This window comes from Spermophilus citellus (genome assembly GCF_964194105.1).
Source record: "Spermophilus citellus genome assembly, chromosome: 13".
In the NCBI taxonomy this organism is placed as follows: Eukaryota; Metazoa; Chordata; class Mammalia; order Rodentia; family Sciuridae; genus Spermophilus; species Spermophilus citellus.
Genome location: NC_138193.1, coordinates 110,627,035 through 110,651,187, shown reverse-complemented (window position 1 = coordinate 110,651,187; position 24,153 = coordinate 110,627,035). Strand labels below are relative to the sequence as shown.

Below are 24,153 nucleotides of genomic sequence, written 5' to 3'. Positions count from 1 at the left end.
CATCTGTACAGCAGGGATCTCGGCACCTCCCAGGGTTGTCAGGATGAGACTGACTGGTGTAGACGGACAGGTTGTCAGGATGAGCAGATGTGCTGGTTTTGCTGGCTTGGAAATCCATTCTGCTTCCTGCTGTTGACTGGGCCACTCACTTCCACGCCTATCTGCCAGTCAGTTAGACTTTCTTAGCCACTGGGCATGCACATGTAGGTTGAATGTTTCAGTTAGGTGAGGCATTCTTTTTGGCCAGGAATATCATGTCTTTGAGCCTGGTGTTGGGCAATGGGGCATGTGGCCCTCCTGTGCATCTGTCACAGAGAATTCTTCATGCCCGGAATCCAGAAAGGCAATCTGTGTTACATAGTGCTATCCTTTGAGTTATTTTTATTTCCTTCTCTAAAGCATCTGAGGCCCCTCGAATTTTAGGTCTAGAAGAGATTTAACTGTGGCACCCTCTCGGACAGAGGGCATGTTTTGTGGCAGGACCCCAGGAGGGGCTGAGAGGTTGTCTCTGGGCGAAGGCCACACGGCCGACTGGGGAGCCCTGGGGTTTCTTGGGGCCTGTGTAGTCAACTCCAGTGGCCTTGTTCCTGTGGTGAGGCTTCAGCCTTGGGACGCCACCCCACGAGGACCCAAGGTGTGCAGTGAACCTAGAGTGAACTTGGTCTTGCACCAAAGCCTGTGGCTCAGCCCTGCCCTTAGCCTCTCTGCCTGCCCCATTCTGCCCTCACTGTGCTTCCTGTTTGGTGACTTTCATTTCTGTCATGATGGTGCTGTCTGATGGCTTCGTTCCTATAAACTTGAGCCGCACACCTGGGCTTGCCTCGTGCTCAGACGGAGAGTAATCGAGGGGATTCCTGAGGTGAGTCCGCATGAGCACTCCCGAGCTTATGGCAGGGATCTTGCTGAGGTCATAGGGATGATTCCTGGGAAGGAAATGATACGCCGACTTGTCACGTGGACTGCAAGTCTCTGCCTTCCCAGGGTGGGGCAGCTCAAGTGGTGGGTGGAGGACGGGAGGGTCACAGCGATGGCTGGCACCTGTGTGGGCTGTGTGGTTCCCGAGCCGGCAGGCCTTACGAGGCTGGCCCGGGGCGTTGGATGCACTGCCACTTTGTCTTGCCGTCGCTTTCAGTTTCCAGGCTTTTGTTTGGGGCTGGTGCAGCTGAGGTCCCATGAGAAGGGTGCAGGAATGTCCGGCTGTCATCTCTGACCCATCAAAAGACCACATGCTAGGGTGGAAGAAGGGTGAGATGTGGGTTTGCATCTCTTTCTATCTGTACCATTTTTATTTGGAAGATTTACTTGTTTTCTTAAGCCTCATTACCCAGTTTGTAGAACTCTGAGTCTCTTATGTGACTTTAGACATGGGAACGGACAGCATGGGACGTTCTGGCAGGGATGGGGACCCTGGACTGTAGTCACCTGACAAACTTTGGAGGTATAGAATTTTCCATTCCTCTCTCGGTGCAAAGAGGTGGAAGAACCCATCTTCTGGCCCTCAGGGGGAAACAGGGCCATGGTCTTTCATTTAAGCTCCGGCTACACACAGCTGCTGCCTGTGGGTAAACAGTGAGTGCCCAGAGAAGGACAGGTGATGAGCTGTGGGCTAAGGAACTCTAAGTCAACTGAGATGGAGTGGAGGTGCCTTGGCCTCTGGCTTGTTGCAGTCTCCCTGTTCAGCTGCTGGAGGAGAATGGACCATCGAGATGAAATTCAGGGCAACCACCGTGGTTGGTAGGGACAGAGAAGCACCAGACAGGCCCTAACCTCGGGGAGCCTGCAGCATCAAACTCCAGACAGGGGAGCAGAGGACGTGTGGTTTTAAACAGGTGTGACCTGAGCATGGGCGGGGGCCTCTTGGAGGAGGAGATGTTGGGAGGGTCTGGAGGATTTGGAGGGTTTGGATTGGAGACAGGTTGGAAGTGAGAAAACGTGCACCGAGTGTGGAGACCAAGGATGCTTTAGGGACACAGCTGAGAGGCCTAGAGTACGGAGGGGCTGCACAGAGTTGGAAGTGGGAGTGCTGTTGTCACAGGAGTTTCCTGCTGTGAGCAGAATGGCCTGTGGCTCCTCTCAGTCACTCATTTTATGGAGAAGGAGGCCGAGGCTGCTCTGAGCACTGCCACCCACGTCCCCACCCTCTGCACTCTGTTTGGCACTTGACTCTGCAGCGTCTGCTTCTGGATCTCTCTCCTCCAGTGGGTGCTGAAACCCTGGACACTGGGCTGGGTCTGGCTTGCGGCACAGGCCTGCGCAACAGGGTGTGATGGAGGGAGACGCTTGAAGGAGCACAGCCTGTGCCCTGCGTCCAGGGAATGGGTTTTGCGTGTGGTGACTGCAGACACCGTGTGCATGTTCTTCACGAAGTCGCGCAGCCTCATCTGATTTTCCCTTTTCCTCCAACCTGGCTGGGCGGGGGCTGGGACTTGGTGAGCCAGTGGGGGGACTAACCTTGCTGGATTCATGTCTCTGCCGCCCTTCAGCCTCGTGAAGGGCAGGGTTGGGAGGTTCATCTGGCAGATGGAGATGAATGATGTGGAGGAAAGTGGCTGTGGCTGGGAGATACTAAAGCTGCCTGTCATTGAGGGAACTGGCGTTCGGAAGGGCACTTGGGAGTTCACTGGCTGCGGTGGATGGGACAGGGAAGGGCCTGAGGTAACTGAGACTGCAGGAGTGGGAAGTGTGTGCCAGCCTCACTCAGTTTGCCCTTAAAAAAGTTCTTTTCTGAAATGCATCTGTAGCTCATTGAGTTCCTGTCACCAGTTCTTTGTACTAAATCAGATGTGCTTGGGGCAGAGGGTTAGTTGCCACACGCTTTTCCTCTGGGAAACTCTGGGAGTGGCGTTCCTGCCGCATCCAGCCTGCAGATGGTGACAAGTGTACTCTGGAGGGGAGGGAGCCCGTGGGGCCAGGCAGGGCTGGCCGGTGGCCAAGGCCCCGCTGGTGGACCTGCACCAGGGCTGAGGTGACTGAGCAGATGACAGCTGGAATTAATTGATGGCTCTGGGCAGGCAGCGGAAGTCCTTTTAAAGGCCCTTGGTAGACACTTCCTATATAGGTGCGTGCAGACAGTGCAGGCTCAACCCAGCCCCGTGCCAGGGGTCTCGACTCCCTCTGCTTCGCTGCAGCCCTTGCGCCCGAGCGTCCACCTGTGTGGGGCGCCAGCCCATCCTGAAGACCCCAAGAAACAAAAGTCATGGTGGTTTTCTTTGTTTATAAAGTATTTTTACAATCGGCTCAATTGAGGTGTGCTCTACTTGCAGTGACGCTTGCCGAGTTTTAGTGTGCGCTCGGTGGGTGCATCGTCCTGTCTCATGTGTCACAATGTAGTTGAGGGTGAGGTCAGACTGCCCTCCTGCCCCTCTGCAGCTGGCTGCCTGCTCCCAACCATCAGTCGCCCTCTGCTGCCTTGGCAGGCTCGCCTTCTTTAGGATTTCACATATATCCTCACACACTCACTCACTCTAGGATTTCATAGCACGTGACCTTTTGTGCACGACTTCGTTCCCCCAGCCGGGTGCCCTGTGGAGCCGTCCGCCTGACTTGCACATGTTCTTATTGCTGGACACTATTCTAGCAGACACTAAGTCGGGTATCTAACAGGTCCCTCATGTCTTCTAATCAGTTCCTTAAGTGCTGGACTTCCCAGGTTTTGGCTGTCAGTGTCGTTTTTGCTGTGAGTGTTGAGTGCAAGTCTTTGTATCGATAGACGTTATATTTGAACTTGGGCAAGTACCTAGGAGTGGGGTGGCTGGGTGGTACCCCGAGTGTGTGAACCCTAGGAGATATTGTCATCTGGTTTCTAAAGGACCAGTTTTCATTTCACGACCAAAGTCACCAGAGCTCCAGCTCCCTCACACCCCGCCCACAGCTGGTGTGGTCGGCCACCCCGCCATCTTGGTGGGTGCCGTGGTGTCTCCCTGGGGATGACCTACATTGCTCTTGTGACGTGATGTCCAGCGTCTTCTCATGTTTTCCTTGGCCTTCAGACATATTCTTTGATGTCCATTCCTACACCATGGAAGTGGCTTTGAGTCATGAAAATCATCACAGGAGTGGAGATCTAATGTGTTGAGTGGCTCTCACTGGGAAGGGCTGTCCAGAGAGGTTCAACACTGAAGTGACAGTAATCTGAACTGAGATTTTGAAGGGTAAACTCTGTTATAAAAGAAGTTTAAAGAATCCATAGCCTGCAATTGACCTTAAAAAATTCCTCTGTAAACCAGGCACACTGTATGCCTGAAATCCCAGTGTTTCTGGAGACTGAGGAGGAGGATCAAGAGTTCAAAGCCAGCCTCAGCAACTTAGTGAGACCCTGTCTCAAAATAAAAGAGGGCTGGGGAGGTGGCCCAGTGGTTAAGTGTCATGGGGTTCAATCCCTGGTGCCCCAGAACAATCAAACCTGGCTTTATGGAGGGGGCCTCATGTTGTCTTGGGGGGTGTTCAGTATAATGTAAGCGAACATGAGCTGAAAGAAGCACGTGGTCCTGCGCGTTGGTGGCCTTTCATTTGGCAGGTGGTGTCATTAGGGATTTCAAAGTCCACTTGTGTGGAGGTGAAGGGACTTGCCTGGGATGATGTGGAAAACTCGGGGTAGGACTAATGCAGCCCCCGAGGGAGGCTCTCACGGCTTTCTTCCTCATCTTTCGTATTTCCAACAATTGTTAAAAAGTTTTCAAAAAAGTCTTAGACTCTGAGGCATGTGCCCTGCAGCAGTGAGATGGTGGCCCCTCTGCATTCTGAACCTCGAGGAGCCACGCTGTGGGGGGCGAGGCCTTCAGATTTATTTGCTCACCTGCTGGCAGCACAGTGGGAGTTGGGGACGCAGGAACTGGAGTTCTCAAGAAGCTCATGGCCTGGGGTGGCTCGAGTGGTTCAGCTCCAGAGTTAGATTGCCTTTAATGCCTGGTTGGTACAGACCTGAGTTTGTAGAAGGGCCAGTGTGAACCGCAGTCTGCCCAGGCTGACGTAGTCAGAGGTGCCAGGAAAAGCTCTTCTAGGGTCCCCTGCAAAACAGCAAGTTATGCTGGTGTCCCAATTAATTCATTATCTGAGGGCCGACTCTGTGTCACGCATGGCTCTGGGATGATGAGGACAAGCCCGTTAGCCTTCAGTGGGCACCAAATGTTGAATCAGCGTGTAGCTCGTGTGCCCTGCCCGCAGTGAAAGGTCAGCAGTGTGGCAGAGCCAGCTGTACGTGGAGAATCACTGTGGAACGTGTCTTGCCGTGATAAAGTGGCCCGCGGCCTGACCATCCCTGTGAGCGTCAGTGCTGCTTGGAGATGAGCACTGCAGGGACTTGTCGGGTGATATTAGTGGTAGAAGTTGGGATGAATTTCTTACTATTTCAGAGCTTTTTGCTGGTGTTTCCATAAAGGGATATCTGTGACCATCTGTTTCTGTTTATTTGTGCAAATCAGAATGGTCCCTGTGAGTCCACTGAAATAAAAGCGCAGGCCGCTGAGGTCCGTGCGGCCAATCCCAGGTGAACGGAAGAAGCAGCCCACGTTCTCTCCCATGAGCTGGGAGGAGGTGCTGTTCCCATTTGAACAGTCTCATTTCAGAAATAAGAGACCTTGTAATCAATTTCACACAGAGGTCTTGGCTCCAGGAAAACACTGGCTGAATGAAGCCAGCAGGGCTGTCTGCGGCCGTCTGTCCTGTTCCTTCTCAGCCCTCAATCCTGTCCATCCTGAGCTTCTACTGCAGCCTGAGTGCTGGGAGGGGCCAGCACAGCCCCCTGGCCTGACTCATTTGACCTCCCTGCCGGAGCATCTCTGGCTGGCCCTGCTAACAGCCCGTCCCTTTGTTCAGGATGTGACCACTGCACTACCTACTCCAGGGGGTCTTCCCTGAGCAGAGCCTGTCACAGGCCTGTTTGGTGGCAACTGGAGAGCGATCGTGTGGGGCTCCATTCATCCCTCCCACATTCCACATTCCTGGAGTATTGCAGGTCACAGACGGGAGACTTGGTCCCTGCCCTGAAAGGAGCCCATTGTCTTGTCCTTCTCCTCCAGGGCTCAGTTGATGAGAAGTCTCAGTTGCCCTGGGAGACTGTCAGTCTCTGAAAGCAGGGACTGCGTCCCAGGGACCTCCAGTAGAGCACGAGGACTGACCACAGGTTTTTAAAAACTGGCCCTTTCCTAGGAGGAACCTGGCTTTGTTTCCTTGGTGTGTTGTTTCTTGACTTAATAGTGGTTTACCCGGCGCGATGAAGGAAATGGCGCGCGTGTCAGGCCAGGTGGGCGTGAGCAGGAGTTTGAGCTGAGGAGAGTGCAGGGCATCCTGGTTGTCTGTGGCTTGGAGATCTGTGCCTCGGTTCCTGTGTTGCTGTGAGAGTGCTGCCTGTGTCCCCTGCCCGTGTTGGGGTCCTGAGGGACAGCATGTGTCTGAGCGTGGTGCTGGCGGAAGCTTGTCACTCACCTGCTTGTGCTGCGAGCATGTCTGCACCCCGACTTGCGTCAGCTGTGCTCGCACACTTCACCTCTGCCCATCTGTTTTGAGAAATCCAAGCCAGGGAATGCAGGGGATTCTTAGGCATTCCTTCCTGTCATTACCAGCTATTTATTTTTACAATTGAAACGGGTTCATAGTCCTTGTTCACAGTAGTAAGAGCTAATCATTTACTGATTTTTTGTTTGTTTGTTTGTTTTTGTGAAGACTTTCAGGCTTGGTTTCTTCAAGAAAAAGGATCTGTTACATCACATATATTTGAATATAGTTGTACTATTTCCTCCTTGAAACTATGACTAAAGTGCAAACTTGTAAAGACAGGAGTTGGACAGAATTTCACATCCATAACCTCAGAGGACAAATGACTTGTCTAAGGCCACCACAGGAATAGGTGACAACCAGTGGTGCCCAGCATAAACCACTGTTTCGGTCCCTGTGACAAGTGGAAGCCCACCCGTCTGGCCGCGTGGCTTGGCCGGCAGCACCTGGTGAGCAGCAGCTCTCTCTGGCTGCGTGGGGAGTTGGACTTTCTAAGCAGGCAGCGTCGCCGTCTGAGAAACAGACTGTCCTCACCTGGCGTTTCCCATCTTGTCTTCATCGTCACCTCTCTTCCCTTCACCCGTGAAGCCATCGCACAGCAGCGTTAAGCATAGCCTGTTTAGGGCGCTCTGCCCTTTGGGGCCAGCAGACCCCTCTCCTGTGCCTGCTGACTGTGCCTGAGCCCCACACCCTTGAGTGATGTCCCTGTGGCATGCTCTCTGGGAGTGCAGTGTGCATCCTGTTGGGGACCCTGTGCCTCTCCATGGTGTCTGTAGGCCGGAGTGTCCCCTTAGCCAGGGGGGGTCCTCTGTGCAGGTGGGAGGCTTGGCCTCTTCCCTCACTTGATCAGCCCGGGAGCCTTCCCTCTTGCTCTCCTAGCTGGGTCTCCAGTTTTCCTTTCATTGGATGGAAAACAGAGAAAGGAAGAACAACGAGCAGGCTGAACTGTTCCTCAGGAGAGACGCTGGTCCTCGGCTGTTGCAAACCAGCAGCTCCTGCCGCCCCTTGCAGCACAGCCAGGAGCCGCCCCTGCCCGTTGTGCCCCTCCTGCCCTCACCTTGGCTCCCGCTGGCCTTGTGCCCACAGCCTCATCCTGCCTTGGCCAAGCCACCTCTCCTCGCCAGGCACCCTCAGCCTTGCCTTGTCCATTTGGACTCCCCTCAGCCTCGACTCTTGTCCCTGGCAGGTGCTGCCTGAGAGCACAGTGACCTTCATCCCGACATCTTGAGGAAAACAACAAGCAGGCCTTCTGCACCTCTTGAGGGTCCCTCGCTCTGTCCCCACCCTGTGGCTGGGCCACCGTCAGAAGTGCAGCCCCAGGGGCCCCTTCTTTCTAGGACAGGGGATGTGGCCCTTAGTGAGCTGGAGTGCAGAGGTTTCTTCCCATGAGTCTCCTGAGGCCCTGGTGGAGCAGCCTGCACGTGTGGGGCTGGAGGCTGGAGGCTGATGCTACCTTCCCGCACACCTCCTGTGCTCCCTTGCACCCTGGGAGGGGCCAGGCTCACCTCCCTTCTGGAGTGGGCCACTGTCAGGCAGCCTGGTTGCTCTGCCCTGGGACACTTTGCGGCTGTCAGGGCTTCCCGTAGTCCCATCTGCAGTATTCATTATTGCCCCCTTCTAGGGATTTGGAAATTGAGGCCCAGGGGATCAAGAAATGGGTGTGTGGAGATGTGGGAGAGGAAGTGGGACTGTCTGCAGGCCTGCGGTCCCTTCTTGTTCAAGTGGCTCCACAGTGAGCAGGTCTGAGATGAGGAGAGATGCAGAATGGGTTGTCTGGTGCAGGAGGGGACCTGGGTGGCTCCCTCACACTGCGGTCCTCCCTCCCCCACTCATCTCCCCATGTCCATCGTGGCGCTATTTGAATTGGAGGGAAAGGTTCCTGCTTGGAGCTGAGATTGGGGGTGGGGAGCTGTGGACAGAGCCGGCTGGGGACTTCCATGTGGTGGAGCAGGAGAGGGCACACGACCACCCAGTGCTTTAATAGGCACCCGAGTCTCACTGGCATCCTCACCTCCTTGTTTCAGGAATGATCACTGCTACGGACGGCTTGGCTTGGTGTGGGGCCTCGGCCAGTCTGGGTTCCTTCTTGCTCTCCTCCCTCCCCATTCCAGCTCTCCCCACACCCTGCCTTCTGCTCTACCACAGGGGAGTGAGGCCAGGTGTTTGGGGTGATAAATAGGAACTCAGAGGTGGAAAGCTTAGACATGGCACGACCAAAGAGAGTGGAAACTGACATCCCCCAACCCAAAAAGCCTAGGAGTAGACCTTATACCCTGAGGATGTATGCAAATCAGGACCCCTGCCCGCCTCTTACCCACTCCGCTGGCTCTTGGGGAGGTTCTGAGACACAGGAATGGTTTCCCAAGCTGGCCTGGGGTGTGCCTGTGCTTCTGGTGATGGGCAGATGCCAGCAGGCTGGATGCCAGTTACATGCCATTAGGCAGCCCATTTCCCGCCAGGGCGACTGCAGTGGCCAGAGTGATGCCCTGAGCACTTTCCTGGTGAAAGGGGCGGGCAGCACTCTTGGCACAGAAGTGGAGCTTCGTATGGCATTAGTTCTGGGCGGGTTAGTGGGAAGGGGTTTAAAGGAAGCGTGGGAGGGTGGGGGGTTGGAGAGGGAGTAGCCCCCAGACGCTGGAGAAAGCAGCAGCAGAGTCAAGTGGGTGGTGCCGAGTTCCCTGGCAGTGGAAGCAGAGCTGCTAGGAGACGGGCGTGGGGAGCGTTCTGGAAGCTGCCCGCTGCCTTCTTCCACTTGCTGGAGCTCTCCTACCTCTGATCCGTCCAACACCAAACACATGACCTTGGGCAAGGCCTGGAATGCCTTGGCCTCGAGTCGGGGAAGTGGACGGTGACTCTGCAGCCTTCGGAATGTGCGTGAGCTGGTGGACCTGGCTACTCTCGGAGCCTCTGTTGCTGAATGGTGCTTGGCGTTGGGCTTGACTGCCCCTGCTGCTGTCATTGTAACGTAGAGGTGTCTTTTCAGGCACCGAGACAGCACATCCGAGTGGCACCGTAGGTGTGTTGTTCCGGGGAGCACCTGGAGGCCTTGGGGGTCCGCCTCTCCTCCCTGCAGTTCATACTGGGGCTCACACTCCGCTTCTTTAGCCCTAAATGTTAAAGGACAAGGGACGCCCCTCCTCCCGGCTGGCCCTGAGCACTCTGCCCTGCCACCTGCCCTCTGACCTTTGTGGGCATGAGCCATGGAGGCCCTCGGTTCTTTCAGGCTTTATTCACTACCATGACCAGGCCTGGGAAGTACAGGGAAGGGTGTGTTCCTAACAGTGACCTTCATGGCCACAGCATGTCCCTGTCCCTCTGAGAGCAGAGCTCACTAAGCACTGACAGCCTAGTGAGTGCCGACTGTATGCTGGACCCTGTACATATGTGGGTGATCTTATCCCATGAAGCAGGCATTGTTCCCGATTTTCAGAAGAAGAAGCTGAAGTCAGTGAGGTGCGGTTATTTCAGGGGCTGCCCAGCTAGTGAGCAGGGCCGTCCAGCTGAACCTAAAACCAAGGGTTTGTGACCCAGCCCTCGGAGCCACCAGCTCTGCCTTTCTCCATTTTTAATGCATTTGTTGCTTGAGACCTCTGGGTACAGTTGCAAGATGTAGTATGACGAACACATAAAACACAAACATGTCAGTGGTGGACAGCAGGAAGGCGTCCATGGAGGATGGCCCCGGGGGAGTGGTGGCCACAGGGGGCAGTGCATGTGATGATGTACAGCACGTGACCATGTCCCCAGACAGACCCCCATCACCACAGGAAGGAAAGTTCTCCCTCCTTTTTATCTCCATTTGGGGCTCAGAAGAAAACTCAGCTGTCTCCTGTCTCCTCTCCCCTGTTTATGCTGCTGAAGTGAAGTTCATGTGCCTCGAGCCTCATTTCCTGGGGAAATCAGCCTGGTCTGGGATCCCATTGTCTTCTGGGACTGGGAAGATGCACCAGGCTGACCTCAGTCCCCGCTGAAGGTCGCCTTCCCAGCCTCCCAGCTCTGCCTCCAGCATCAGCAGGGGCCCAGGGTGGTGGCCATTGTACCCGCCTGCCTTGATGGTCTGTGTCCCACACCCGGCAGTGACCGTGGGTGCCTTCTGCTGTGGTGTCCCTCTTCTGTTCCTGGTCCTCTCCTCAGGCAGCCCATTTCCTGTCTGTGCTCTTCTGCTAAACTGAGGGGCAGTGCTTAGGAGGCAGAGCTCAGGAATGCCAGTGTGAGAGGCGTCTGGGCCCTCTGCGCCCCTGGACTCCCCCTGGAGGAGGACGCCAGCCAGGCCCAGCCAGGAGCAGCTGGAGCCTTTGTGTCCTGCTGGGTGTCAGGCAGCTGTCTCACCCTGTGTGCTTCCTGTTCCCACTCCCTCCCAGCTCCTAGAAGCTTCTCTCTGTATCTGCAGGAAGGGGTTTACGGGTGCAGCTGGCTGCTTGCTGCTTTCCACATGGGGGGCCGAAGGCTCTCCCATTGACCCGACGTTTAGCCTGGGAGTCACCTGTGTCTATTTGAACTCTGTGGGTTCACGCGGTGGGGCAGTCTTCTTCATCCTAGTAAGTGGCTGTCCCCCAGCTCGAAGGCACCTAGTTTGCATGACATTCACTTAGGGTGGGTATTTGGGGTCTCCCCCAACATTTTAGAACATTACTGAGAATGTCTTTTCAGAACCAACTTGGGGGAAAGGAGGGAGGTGTACTCAGTAGCTGGGACCAGAGGGTGAGCCGAGCTCCTCCGCCATGTCCCAACATGAGCAGGTGCCCTGGCACCAGTGTAGCAGGGCCCTGCTGTTGACCCCCTTCCTCCAGCTCCTTTTTTCAGGGTGGCCCCTGGCTGCCTGGGTGGCCACCATGGCCAGGTCCAGAGCTCTTGGGGCCAGTGCTTCGGCCCAGTGCATTGGGGTAGTGCACCTTTCTTTCAACCCATAGAACCGTTTTCTCTTTCCTCATTTATTTATCTTTAGACAGATGAATGCAGGAATGTCTCCTATGTAAATATTCCTAACAATGCCCCCAGGTGAGCCTCCCGTCACTGTCCTCTTGCCTCTCCTTAGGAGCCACCAACCCTTCTTGTGCTGCCTTCCAGAGGATTTTCTGGGTGTGTTTTTATACACGGGAACGTGCAGCGTTGAGCATTTTGTCGTCCCTTATTATTTAATCTGTTCTGTGAACACGTGTTGGAGCCTGAAGGTAAACAGATCCTCGGCTCCCGGCTTGATGGGGAGGAGAGGAGAAAGGGAAACGTATAGGACACCCATGTACCTTTCCTTCACCCTAGTTTTAAAACAGTTCAAGAATAGCGTGCTCATGTTAGCAGCCTTTGGAAAGTAGAGAATCAGCAGCAGCAGCAGCAGCAGCACCCGGCGCCCGGGACAGAGGCAGCCTTCTCCTGCGCCTGTGTCCGCCTGCACAGCGAGGGTGCACGTCAGCTCTCTCACCCGCGCTCTTGGCAGCACTTGTTTTTTCTTGCTTTCGAGTCGTGTGTGTTCACTGTAATGAAGCTTATTTCCCTACATCCTAGGACAGCTGTTTTTGTTTTACTAAAAAACAGCAAAAATTAACTCTCTGATGGTCCCAGTGGCTAAGAGTCTGACACTGAGGTGTTGACAAGCCACACTCCCAGAGCCTGTGGGAGATGAAGACAGAATTACAAAAAAAGTTTGGTCTTCGCCTTTGGCAGAGCTGCAGTCGCTGCTTTTTGGCCTCGGTGGCAGGTTATAAAGGCGATGGCCGGCTGCATGCACAGGGCCAGGGTGCTCATGCCAACCCTGTGGCCCTGCTCTGAGGGATGCCCTGGTTCCTACCCTCGGTCTGGCCCAGGTGGGAGCAGCATCCAAGAGATGAAAAACGAAAGGGGGAGAAAAAGGAAAGAAGTATTTCTTTCCTCTTTTCCTGCCCTCGGGGGTCACCTACTGTAAGGTGGATGAAGTCCTTCAGTGCAGCTGCCTGAAGCTCCCTCGCAGCTTGAGCAGCCAGTGCCTGGACAGAGCCCAGAAGATGGTGGGCAACCAGCGCTCTGGTTCTGCTGCTCCCCACGTTCTCTCTCATGGTTTAGGAATGGGACAGCAGGATTCCTAGGTGCCGTGGTCTTGTGCGTGACCAATGTGCTGGGCAATGGTTGACCCCAGATTTCACTCCCATCTTGGCAGCACATCCTGGCTCTTCCTCCAAATCTAGTGGATTTTAATATTTTTTTCTACAAAGAAATGCTTTGAGTTGATTTTTTTTCCCCCTTTGTGGTGCTGGACATTGAACCCAGGGCCTTGTGCATGAAAGGCAAGCTCTCTACCACATTATGTATATGTACTTGTAAAACTTAGTATTTCTTTATTTTGGTTCTGTGGCTCACACCTCGTGCACGCTAACACAAGCCCTAGTCACCATGTCTGGCCAGGGCAAGCACCATTTCCTTGCTTTCAAATTTGTAATTTAGCCGGGGGGCGGGGAAATCTATCTCCCCAAACATAAATAGCACAACCTAGTTTTGCCTATGCTTTTGAAGATTTATAGTAGGATATCACGTGTGATCTTCTGCTTTTAACTTTCTGTTAAGTTCATTCATGCTCCTTGCAGGTTGCTCCTTTCCATCGCTGTGTCCCTCTCTTGCATGGTACACAATGGGTTTCCCATTCTACCAGTGATGGGCATTTGGGTGAGTTTGGCTGTTGTGGAGAGCATTCTGCATGTCCTTGTTCTTCCATCGTAACAGGCTCTGTAAACTCTGCCCTTTGGGTTCCTCTTAGGCACATGTATGCAGCACATGGTGATTGGCTTGGATGTGTCTTGGATCTTGATTCTGAATAACACCTGCTATTCTCAGGCTTCGCTTTAGTCCCAGAAGGAGGCGTGTCCGTCATGGCTCTGGCTGTACAATGAGCCCACAGGCTGTAGAGCGACTCGTTGGACACTGTCACGAATGCTCCATGCTCTCTGCAGGGCCAGATGTGTGAGGAGACTGAGCTGCCCTCCGATGTGCCCTGACTCTGTCTTGGAACATTGGCCCCGGAGCTCAGATCTGGCCGCGCTTTGTGTCTTTCGTCCACTGTCTTCGGAACTGTGTTTTCCGCTTACATTGGCCTTTCTAGGATGGAGTGAGGGGACAGGCGGGTGACCACGGAGGGGGCCTACTTGCATGGCCAGGCTGGGGTGTGTAGGGAGTCCGCCCTGTCCCACCTGTGCCGGCTCAAACTGGGACTCCAGCGTGCTGGGACCAACTCCCCGGGTTGGCATAGCCACCTTGTGCTGCTGGCTCATGGCCAGAAGGAATAGGGTGGGCTGATGCTCTTGGAGAAACATTTTGCATGGAGCTTCTGGGCCAGGGTCGGCAACTTTAATATTTTAGGCTTTATGGGTGGGTCTAGAGGCAAAACTGAGGCTATTTTCTGAGTACTGAGTTATTAGAGAATGATTGTTCACAAATTTTCTTAATGGAATTCAAAATATAGCAGTGATCATGGACTATGGTTTTGGCAGTGTGGGCCTACTGAAGAGAAGAGTGGAGTTCTTCTCTAGGGGGACATTTCTCTTCGTTGGGGTTCAGAGTGAGTCTCCCCACCACCCCATCATCACATCCAGCAGGAAATGTGTCTGCCTATAAAATCCCTCAGGTCATGGCCATGTGGGCTGGATTTGGCCTGTGGCCTGTGGGTTTCCCACCCCTGAGCCAGGCCAGTCCCTCTGACAGCCTGAAGGCCACCCCACAGTACAGCCTGTCATCATGAGGTGGGTACCTCCTTGCCAGGAGGGAGGCATTGTAGGGTTCTGGGGGCCCAAGGGGAGGAGACAGACCCTCCTATGTCGTAGGGTGGTGTTGATTCTGAGCCCATGGAAGAAAGCGAGTGGGTCACCTGGGTGATTCCCCGACTGAGGGACGGCCTTCAGATGCACCAGAGGGACCTGCAGGGACAGAGGAAGGAGGCCCTCCTGGCACCACGTTCTGGAAGCATTGGGATGTCCTGCGTGGCAGGATTTCTTCAGGAAGTAGCAAGGCCTGAGGGGCTGGTCGTTAATGTTTCTCATCTTCATTTTTACGGAGCCTCCTCTGTGGCTGTGGGAGCACTGTGAAGAGGGGGCGTGGGCAGTGCTGGGGTGGTCCTGGCCGTGGGCTCATTTCCCACCCGCCCACAGTCTCTGCTCACCATCCCCACTCATCACCATGCCCACCCCAACAGTTATTTATTTTCTTGGAGATATTCAGACACATCCCCACAGTCTTGTTTATGCAATAAATTTACCCTATAAAACTTGTTTTACAAACCGAAGGTCAGCTCGGGTCTGGCCCTGGATTACAGGGTTTGGCCGGCCTCCTTCCGCCTGCCCTGTCTGTTCTCACTGTTACTTGCTTACAGCTTTTACACGAAAATTCTGGTGTGAGTTTCAGCATTTTTTCTTTTTCCAAGTGTGAGTGGATTTGGGGGTGGTAGGTGTGTGCCAGTGGAATTAGGATCGCAGCCAAGTTGGCAAACACCTTTAGTTCATGGAGAAAATTTTGTTATTATCTCTTTAAAATTCCAGTGCTGGTTTTTGTAAATGACGGACACAGGCCTTTTCTACCACCAAGTCGTTAACGATTCCCGCTTTCCCTGGCCAGGCTTAACCTTAATTATCTGTAAGTATGCTCTGTAATGAAGGGTGTGTTCTCGAGCAGGGAGGGAATTGCCTTTCTCTCTTGCGGTTTTAGTTAAATTACTTCTGCCGCCCGCTCACCTTCACCTCCACTCCCTGCTGCACAGACTGAGCAAGAGCGGCATGAGCGCTTGTCCACTCACTCCTGGGTGGGAAACGCCCCTTCCCTTCAGCTAGGTCACAGAACCCTGTGCAGCCGTTGGGGGGGGGGGCTGTGCCCCACACACCCCCTGGAGGGAGTTGCCGCAGTCCCACTTCCCTTGTTGCAGGGACCACCACCTCCTGCTCATGTGCCTCTGGGGTACCAGAGTCTGGAGACATGGTCTTTGCTTGAGAGGCAGCTGCCCGTCTCTGGCTGGTTCTCCCGGAGTCTGCTGCCCAGCACCAGCACTCAGCACCTACTGGCTTCTGAGCTGCGGTTCCAGCCAGTCCTCTGGTCTTTGGGTAGCCTTTCCCTGAATCCCCTTCCTGCCTGACCTGGCAGCTTCCAGGTACGGTGCTCCACGTCCCCTCCGGCTCAGGAAACCTGGGGCCTGCCAACATAGAGTCTCATTCTGGGCCAGGTGTATGGCAGTCCTTGGGAGGTGAGCAGGGGCAGTTCTGTTAGCATCTGTGTAACTTAATGTGCCAGGGGTATGATTGCTGTCGGTCGCATGTACGTGCTCAGGAGTGGCTGCTCAGTGGGCAGGGCGGGCGTGGGGCAGAGCTCAACCACTGGGGGAAGCAGGTCTGTGTGCAGACAGAGCCCTGGGCCCCTGGCTCTCGCCAGCGTGATGTTTGTGGAGGATCTTGTCCTGGCTGGACAGTGAAGGCCACCTGGCTTAGCGCTCAGCACTTACTGGATACTCAGTGAATTTTCTCAGCTGAAACGTGGAGTAAGCACAGGGCTAGGGGAAATGTACGGTGGGTGCCTGGCTCACCCTGGAGGGGGACATCAGGTGGCTCTGGAGGAAGGACGCCTCTGAACCAGCTTGCCAGGTCGGAGCAGAAGTCGGGGCTCAAGAGGAAGCAGGAGCAGAGTGTGAGGAGGAAGTAGTGTCCAGTGTGAGAAGCAAGAGAGAGGACAGCAGGTTGAGGGCTGCAGGCCGTGCTTGATGGTGGACGCTGGGCGTCTAGCCAAAGCCGGCAGAGGCAGTGGGCAGCAGAGCAGGTTTTAAAGCTTGCTAATAAGTTGGGACCCTATTCTGAGGTCCTCAGGAAGTCTTTCCAGTGGCCCAACCTTAGTGGTGTGCTTCTAAGCATGTGGGGTTCTCTCCCTTCCTGCCTTCCCAGCTTGTAGAACGTTGTTCAGGAACATGGCCGAGTGGTGCTTGTAGAGAGCCCACCAGTTTGCGGGGGACTTTTGAGTTGGGCACTGCATATAGCCTGCGCACACCTGCCTGCAGCAGTGCTGTCGACAGCCGGGGCCGGGAGACAGAGGTGTGTGTCACTGCGCCAGGCTAATGCTTTGTTTTTCAATGGACATTTTTAGGTTTAGGATCCTAGCAAAATCAACCAGTAGAGTTCCCACATAGTTCTGCCCCTGCACACGCACAGCGTCCCGCAGACTCCGTGGAACACGTGTGGTTGCCACCCAGAGTCCACGGTCGGCTTTGCTCCTGGCGGAGTATGTCCTGTGTTTGGTCAGACGTACAGCATCACAATTAGAGCTGCTCTGTGTTGTAACCCTCTGTCAAATGTCTGGGGCCTTGTGATCTCTTTCCCCCATCTAAAATTGTCACACTGATTATCAGCATCTGCTTTTAGCATCCAGTAAAGTCGCCGCCATTGTTGCATTAGAACCAGGACTTAGGGTGCTGCTGTTGAAACTGGTTTCAGGGGGATCCGGGAGGCTCCGTGCTCTGAGGGGCTGCGCTGTGTTGGGAGATGGGCTGTGCCGTGTTTTATGGCCAGACCCACAGTGGGTGATCGTCACCACTGTTGTGGGGTCTGTGTTCAACACACTGGGCTGGGCGCTCCCCACAGTTCTCCAGTCAGTCGTCGCGGCAACCCTGTGACAGGTGTCAACGTCCTGATGTACGGACGCCCTCTCCCTCCCATCACACCTAAGGGTCGACACTCTTGGTTCTTCTGTTGTTTAATTGGGCAACAAGGAAACTTACGTCTAGTTTTCTAATTGCCAGCTTCGATAAGTCACTGCAGGTACTGTTTGACTACGCGTAGGCTTTATATGAGCCATATGCTGCTAGTTTGGGATAGTTGGTCTGTAAAATATGGTAAACATTAAATATATAGTGTGTCTGTTTAACCATTCAACCTTGTAAAGCAGGTATTGCTATTGCTGGCTTCTGGAAGGGCATTGAGGTGTGGGGAGGACTGGGGAGGTGCCTCCTCACAGCGAACACGTTCTTGTTTGGGTCTTTCCAGTCCCAGAGCGGTTTGCCTCCCTTGCTCCACTGCATCTGACGGGCAGGTCTGGTCCTGCAACGTGGCTGTCCTTGGAGCCTGCTGGTCGGAGTGCTCCATCGGGGGATGGGTTATGAATGTGGGGACAGGCACATGCTGAGACTTGCCGGTATTCGGAGAGCACAGCCAGGTAGGAGTGGTCTGACCAGAGCCACTCACTTTATGCAGAAGGGGTGTCAGGCAGGGCTGCTCACCCGCTGCAGGTGGATGAGGCGCATGAGGAGGGGTTGGTTCTCAGTTATCGCCAACCAGACTGCTGCTCAGCGCCATTTGAAGGCCAGGCTTCTGCATCATGCTGAAGGTTTGTCCTTCAGAAACAGCCCCAGGGGCCTGGTGGCCCAGCAGGGGCCTCCAGAAGGCATCTCGTAGGGCTGCGCCCTGGTCTAAGTACAGACACATTTTCATTCACATATTCTCTGTATTTTAGGCTTTGGACGTGGACCGGATGGTTCTTTACAAAATGAAGAAATCCGTGAAAGCCATCAACATCTCTGGGTTGGGTGAGTACCCACTCTTCCCGGTTTTCTGTGTGAAGACATCGCCTCTGTCATCCCAACATCATAACCCCACCCTAACCAGCTAACAAGTGGACCCCCCTCCAGCTGGGCTGAAGACCAGAGGCGAGATGGGATGTCCCCTCCAGAGCACCTGTCACTGCCAGCCAGCTAATGAGCGGATGTACTTTCTTACCTTTGCTGTTTGGTTGGTGCAGTGAATCACACCAGAGGTCCCCATCCATTTCTCTCTTCCCCAGTTCTTGTCTGTCCTATTTGGAAATAAAATCAATAAATACATAATTAATTAGTCAGAGTAGTATTTGATCTAGACTTATAAACGTATTTTTTAAAGAACCCTCTGCAGTTTGGGCCTAAAGATAGCAGGCTGTGTGTACACGGTGGGTCTACTCTACACAAATCCTATGAGTGATGGAAAGAAGGTGGCAGCCTTGGGAGACTAGAGACAGCGAGGAGCCCCAGAGAGAGAGGGACAGGGCTGATGGATTCTGGATACAAGGCTTGCCTGTGTGAGGGTGGGAGCACTCAGGGGCCTCCCTGTCTACACCATGTCTCCTTCACCCTTGTGGTGTCTTGACCAGAGTGGTGAGTGGAGCAGTGCAGTGAACACCCTCCAGAGTGGTGATGTACTCGGGGTGTGGATCCCACCCACCCCCTCAGCATAGCATGAGCACCAGCTCCAGAGGCTGCTCTCGACTCGCTCGGTCTACGATGCTCTCTCTCGCCTCAGAGATGCTGCTGCGTGGAGCACTGCCAGGTGAAAGGATCAGATTAACAGGAGTTGTACAAGGGCCCTACGCTGAGAGCTGCGAATCGCTGCCGACAAAAATCCCAGAAGGCCTAGGGGAGGAATGTGTGGTACGTGGGTTGAAGGTGGTCAAGGGTCCATTCTCCCCAGATGGTCTCAGCTGCTCCTGGGCCAGTGAGAATTCAGGCAGGGGAGATGGACATGCTGGTTCTGAGGGGGCTGTGGACGGTAGGGCTCTGCCTCTGACTTCTTCCTGGGTAAGGTGACGGGGAATGAAAACGGAATACTCTGCTGCTTGTGCAGAGGCTGGCCGGGTGGCCGCTGCCTATCTGTAGGAGGGACTCGTGCAATGCCCAGGTCTGGCCCGGCGCCTGGCGGTGCAGCGCGTGGACAGGCACGTAAAGGGCAGAAATGTCAGGAGATGGCTGTTAGAGTCAGCACCGCTGACTGATTTGCCTTTCTGACCTGTGTTCTGAGCGCGTGCCACAAACAAGCTGTTCTTTTACCTGCCCCCGGAGCCGTTCCTGCAATGCAAACCCAGTGATGTTTAAAATCTGCTTAAAACTCAGCAGTGTTTTATTGTCCACGTGGAAGTGAGTTTCATCCAGGACACAGGAGAGATCAGGAAGGCCTTCGGGGGCTTTAGAGCTCCCAGAAAGTGGAGACAGAGCACAAGTCAATGGGTTTCTCGCCTTCCAGAACCGTCCACAGGGCTTAATATGCATTTGTGGATTGTGAGAGGATGGGGTCTTGATATTTTCCCGACTCATGTGCCCCTGAAGCTGTCCCTGCCTCTTCCCATCACCCTCCCAGAGGCCTCAGGTTGTTGAGCACCGCCTGGGCCAGGCCACCTGTGCAGAGGCCCCTCCCAGGCCTGGGTGTCCCCAGCATGCCACACCATGCCTTCTTCCCTCTGCCCACGATCCTCTGCTTGAAATGGCGTTTTGCCACTGGGGAAATGCATTCAGAGTCACAGAGCTGGTAAATGACAGGGTCGGGATGTTGACACAGCTCTTGGAACACCCAGCCTCTGTCCTTCCCAAGGTCTCTCTCATCCAGCAGGCTGGCTGTCCACCTGACCTTGGTGGGGGGGGGGGTCTTCTATTTTTGTCATCTCGCACTCATTTATTGCATCATGCCAACTTTAAGTTATTATAAGGTCATGAGTCTGAATTTTTTTAAAGTGCTGGTCCTGAAACCTTTGTTTCAGAACACGTGTTGTCTACTTCAGAAAGTCACCTGAGGAAACTCTATACTTTGCCTATGATGTTGCTGACATCATTCACGGCACTTTTGGAAGCCTTCTCTGAAACTGCTTTTTGTAGCACATTCTTTTGAATATATTTAGCAGAGGAATCTAAGGGTAGATTAAATTGTTTTAGAACTAGACATCAGAAGTCAGTCAGACACATTCAGCGAGGGATTAAGCCGCCGACTGCCCTGGCTGGGGGTGCCCTTCAGCTGGACCGGCTTTGCTCGAGGCCAGCAGCTCCCCAGGAGCTCCCTGTGGTGCTCAGAGCATTGGTGCTCAGCCTCCCAGGGCGACTGTCTAAGAAGAACACTTGCTCTGTGTGCGAGAGACAGTGAAAAAGTAATTCAGCATTTGTACCTCGTACTGCCCTTCACCCTTTCCAGTCTCCTGTTGCTTCATTTCTGTGAGATTGGGGTGTCCTGATTTGTCCTGAGACGGCCCCATCTGACCTCTCACTCCACCCGAGGTGTCTGCTCTCCAGCCTGGGGGAGCCTGTGGTGACTTACGCCTGGCGCTTCTGCACAGCCGCACCCTGGGCTATAAACACTCTCCCCTGCCCCAGTCACCGGGGTGGGACCTGCCAGTCCCTCCACACCCGGCTAGCTAAGACTCGATAAAGAGGCAGCCTTCTTGGACTCTCTTAAGTGGCTCAAAGTGGCACAAATTTATCTTTCAGATCTGCAGGTGAGGACTGTGACATGGCTCTCTCTGGACCACATCAAGCCATTGTCAGGGTTCCTTCCTGGTCTCTCTCGGGGAGAGTCTGTTTCTTTGACTTGCCCAGCTTCTAGAGTCCACCTGCAGTCCTCGGCTTTTGGCCTCCTTCCATCCACAAAGCCAGCAGATGGAATCTTCCCCACACTTCACATTCTGCTTGGGTGTCCATAACAAACACTGTGGCCTGTGGCTTACGCAGTAGAGTTCCTTTCTCACAGTTCTGGAGGCTGGAAGTCCCTGGTCCCAGTGACCCTGTGTTCGTGTTCGGGGGGGGAGGGGTTCTCCTGGCTGCAGACAGCTGCCTTCATGCTGTGTCCTTCAGGGCAAAGAGAGAGGAAGCAAGCTCCCTGTCATTTGTTCTCAGAAGGGCACAAACCCCGTCGTGAGGCCCCCATGATGACTTCCTGATGACTTCCAGTGGCCCCATCTCCAGAGAGCATCACAGTATGGGTTTGAGCTTCAGTATTTGAATTTGGGGAGGCACAGTTCAGTCCCATGGTGATCACTGACTCTTCCTGTCTCCTCCTTTGACATTTAAGTACCGATCACATGGGGCCTCCCGCAGATAATCGGGATAATCTCACCATTAAATCCACTTGATTAGCAGCTTTAATTCCATGTGCAGTCTCAGTTCCCCTTTGGTGGCTCGTCAGCATATTCAGTTCCCATTGACCACAATGGGGACACCCTTGTGGGGGATGGGACATTACTCTGAGGTTGCATCACTTTTGACTCTTCTATTTGACCCCCAAATAAAGGGTTCCTAATATGCAGGTAGAGTTACACTAAATACTGCTTTTTGCTGTTCTCTAGTCGTTTTGGGTCCTGGTTGATCTTCGTTCCTTGAGTAACTGCAGGGCCTTGAGGTCAAGGACCTCTTCCAGGAAGCAGTTTGGTTTGTGATGAGGGGCTCCTAAGTTTAGGATTCCAGAAGCCTGGATTAAAAGTTAGCAGTGCCTCTCACAAGGTCTGCAGCACTGGGAAAATGGTTTCATCTTTCTGAGCCTCAGTTTCCTCGTACGTAAAGTGGGATTGTTAATGCTGATGGCTAGAACTGATAGGTCTACCTGAGAGAACGTGAAAAAGCAGAGGTCCCTACCTGGACACGTGGTGGGGGTGGAAGCTGCACGTAGACTCCCCGTGTCCCCCAGTGGCTGGCACAGGGGCAGGCCAATGCATGGTGGCTGCCCGTTGAACTCTCAGTCTCACGTTTCCTGCCTGTGCTGAAGGTTCTTAGACGGGGTTTGTGGAGTAGGAGAGGTAATCTGGTGATTTTAGATGTGGGCGGAGTGTGTTGGAGCGGACCCTCTGCTAGGCGAGGATTTCTGTACATTTGTGTAGAAGGGAGTTTTGAGATGCCTTGGGCCTGGGGTTGGCACACTGACCAGCCACCTGTGTGCTCATGACCTATGAGCTCAGAGTGTGTTCACCATCTTACCAAGTACTTAAACAGTAGCCTCAGCATGGCCTCAGCCTGTAAAGCCTTGGATATTTACTTTCTGGCTTTTTAGGAAAAAGTGTGCCAATCTCTGCCTTAAAGCAGTTTCTAGAACTCTGGAGTAGAATCCCCTGGGGGTCTTGTTAAAACACCATGGCTGGACCCCACTCACAGAGTTTCTGGTTCAGCCTGTTGGGGATGGAGTCTGAGCATTTGCTAATGGAGCAGTGGCAGCGACGGAGCTGATCTTGGAGAATGCTACCCTGGGAAGCCCCCCTCACGCCTTAAACCTTGCGCCGGGTCCAAGAGTATCAGGGTGTCACATGTACGTACTCAGCAGCAGTTTTCTTATGCAATAGCAAGTCACTAGATTTGCTCCCAGTTACAGAGATGACAACCTGTCAGGTGTATTTCCTGGAACGTCTTAGGGACAGGTTTGGAAAAGCAGATTTATAATTTGTTGAGAAAGGTTTCTACGATGATAGTTTTCCTTGCTCAGTGGACTTCTGTCTGACCTCTTAAAAAAATCCAGTACACGTTTATGTAAAAACTCTTATTAGTCTATATTTTCCAAGCTCTGTTTCAGCCCACGGTGTTTTTTCCCTGCTGGGAAGTTGAAGGTAACATTTTTCATTTGTGTTTGACACATTAGTGGGTAAAAAATTTATCTTTGTCAGGGAGGAAGCAGTGAAAGATTTTCATTTTCACTTCTCCAGAAGGACTCTCTTGACACCTTGGTGCTGTGTTCCTGTGGAGAGAGAGGTCCTCTCTTCACTTAGTCTGGATGTCTTGGAGAGATCATCATATCTTGAAATGAAAAGTACAAAGAAGGAAATGTTAATTTTCCTCAAGCTCTTGTCGTCTTCACCAGAGAAGAAAACCAAGAGTTCACAACTTGGTGTTTCTTTTATTTGCAATGCTAATTAGAACATAGTAATAAAGTCAGCCTAGAGTTAACCCAGAGAACTGTTTCTGTTACATGTATCCTATGACGAGAGGAGGCTAGCTCAAAAGAAATGTAGGAAAAAGTTTTATTGTACATTAAGAAGGTGCCGTATCTGGCATGATTTTCTACCTGTTGCATGAGAAACTAACTGAATCATTGTAATCTTTAGCATTTGGCAAGGAGTTGGTGACATGGGTATCCTGTTACTTTGCTGTGGCACAGAGTTTTTTGGAAAGCAGTTGGTAGTGTACATCAAGAACAGCAAACATCTCCATATGGAAGGCTGTCTGCACAGAGATGTCCACGTTGCCTTGCTGATGGCAGTGAGAAGCTGACTCAGCTAGGGGTCTAGCCCCTAGGGATTAGGGTCATGAAGCAACGTGAGGAAAAATGCTTATGAGAAATCTCCAGGCAATAAAATTCAGAAGATAAAATTTGTGTACATGTTTCTGTGATAAAAAGAAGTAGGAGATTATGACAATGAAGAAAGTGTATCCATATTGACATTCATGAGCTTGTTGGTAGAATAATACTGATGATGGTAATGAGGAGTACTCATGCTCAACGAATACACGGATTTGACCCCGTGCGGTGTGTTAGGTTCAGGCGAGGTAACTGGGGCAGCGGACCCACTGGCCCAGGGCACACGCTAGCAGGCAGCAGCTGGGGTTCTGACCCGGGTGAGTGTCCCAGGCTTACCTTGTGAGCTTTGCAGGCTCAGCCTGGCACACGGCAGCAGGGGAAGAGGCTACACACTGAGAGAAGCCGAGCAGGGGGTGCGGGAGCATCCTGGAAGTCATCTTCTGGAAAAGTGCCCAGTGGTTCTGACTGATGAGTGTGAGCTGGTTCAGGACACGTGCTGAAGGCAAGTCACAGATGGCCTCGGCAGCACCTAGAAGACGATGTCCCCATTGAGTTGTAACAGCAGCATTTTAGGAAGATCCGAAGAGCCTCGTCCTAGAAGGGATGTCTGAAGGGCCTGGGATTGGGGTTTTTGAAGGGTGTGTTTGAAGGCCTTTCTCTGGGGTGGAGA

The 24,153-nt window shown here is 53.4% G+C and overlaps 1 protein-coding gene across 2 annotated transcripts in view; it reads left to right on the top strand.

Annotated features, from left to right (window-relative positions):
* The window catches only part of ASAP2 (ArfGAP with SH3 domain, ankyrin repeat and PH domain 2), a 157,319-nt gene that overhangs the window by 38,795 nt on the left and 94,371 nt on the right, over positions 1-24,153 (top strand). For both annotated transcript variants that reach the window (XM_081264242.1, XM_081264243.1), the window contains exon 2: positions 17,932-18,004. In XM_081264242.1, coding sequence (XP_081120368.1) covers positions 17,932-18,004 — 73 coding nt within the window. The remainder of the gene's footprint in view (positions 1-17,931; positions 18,005-24,153) is intronic.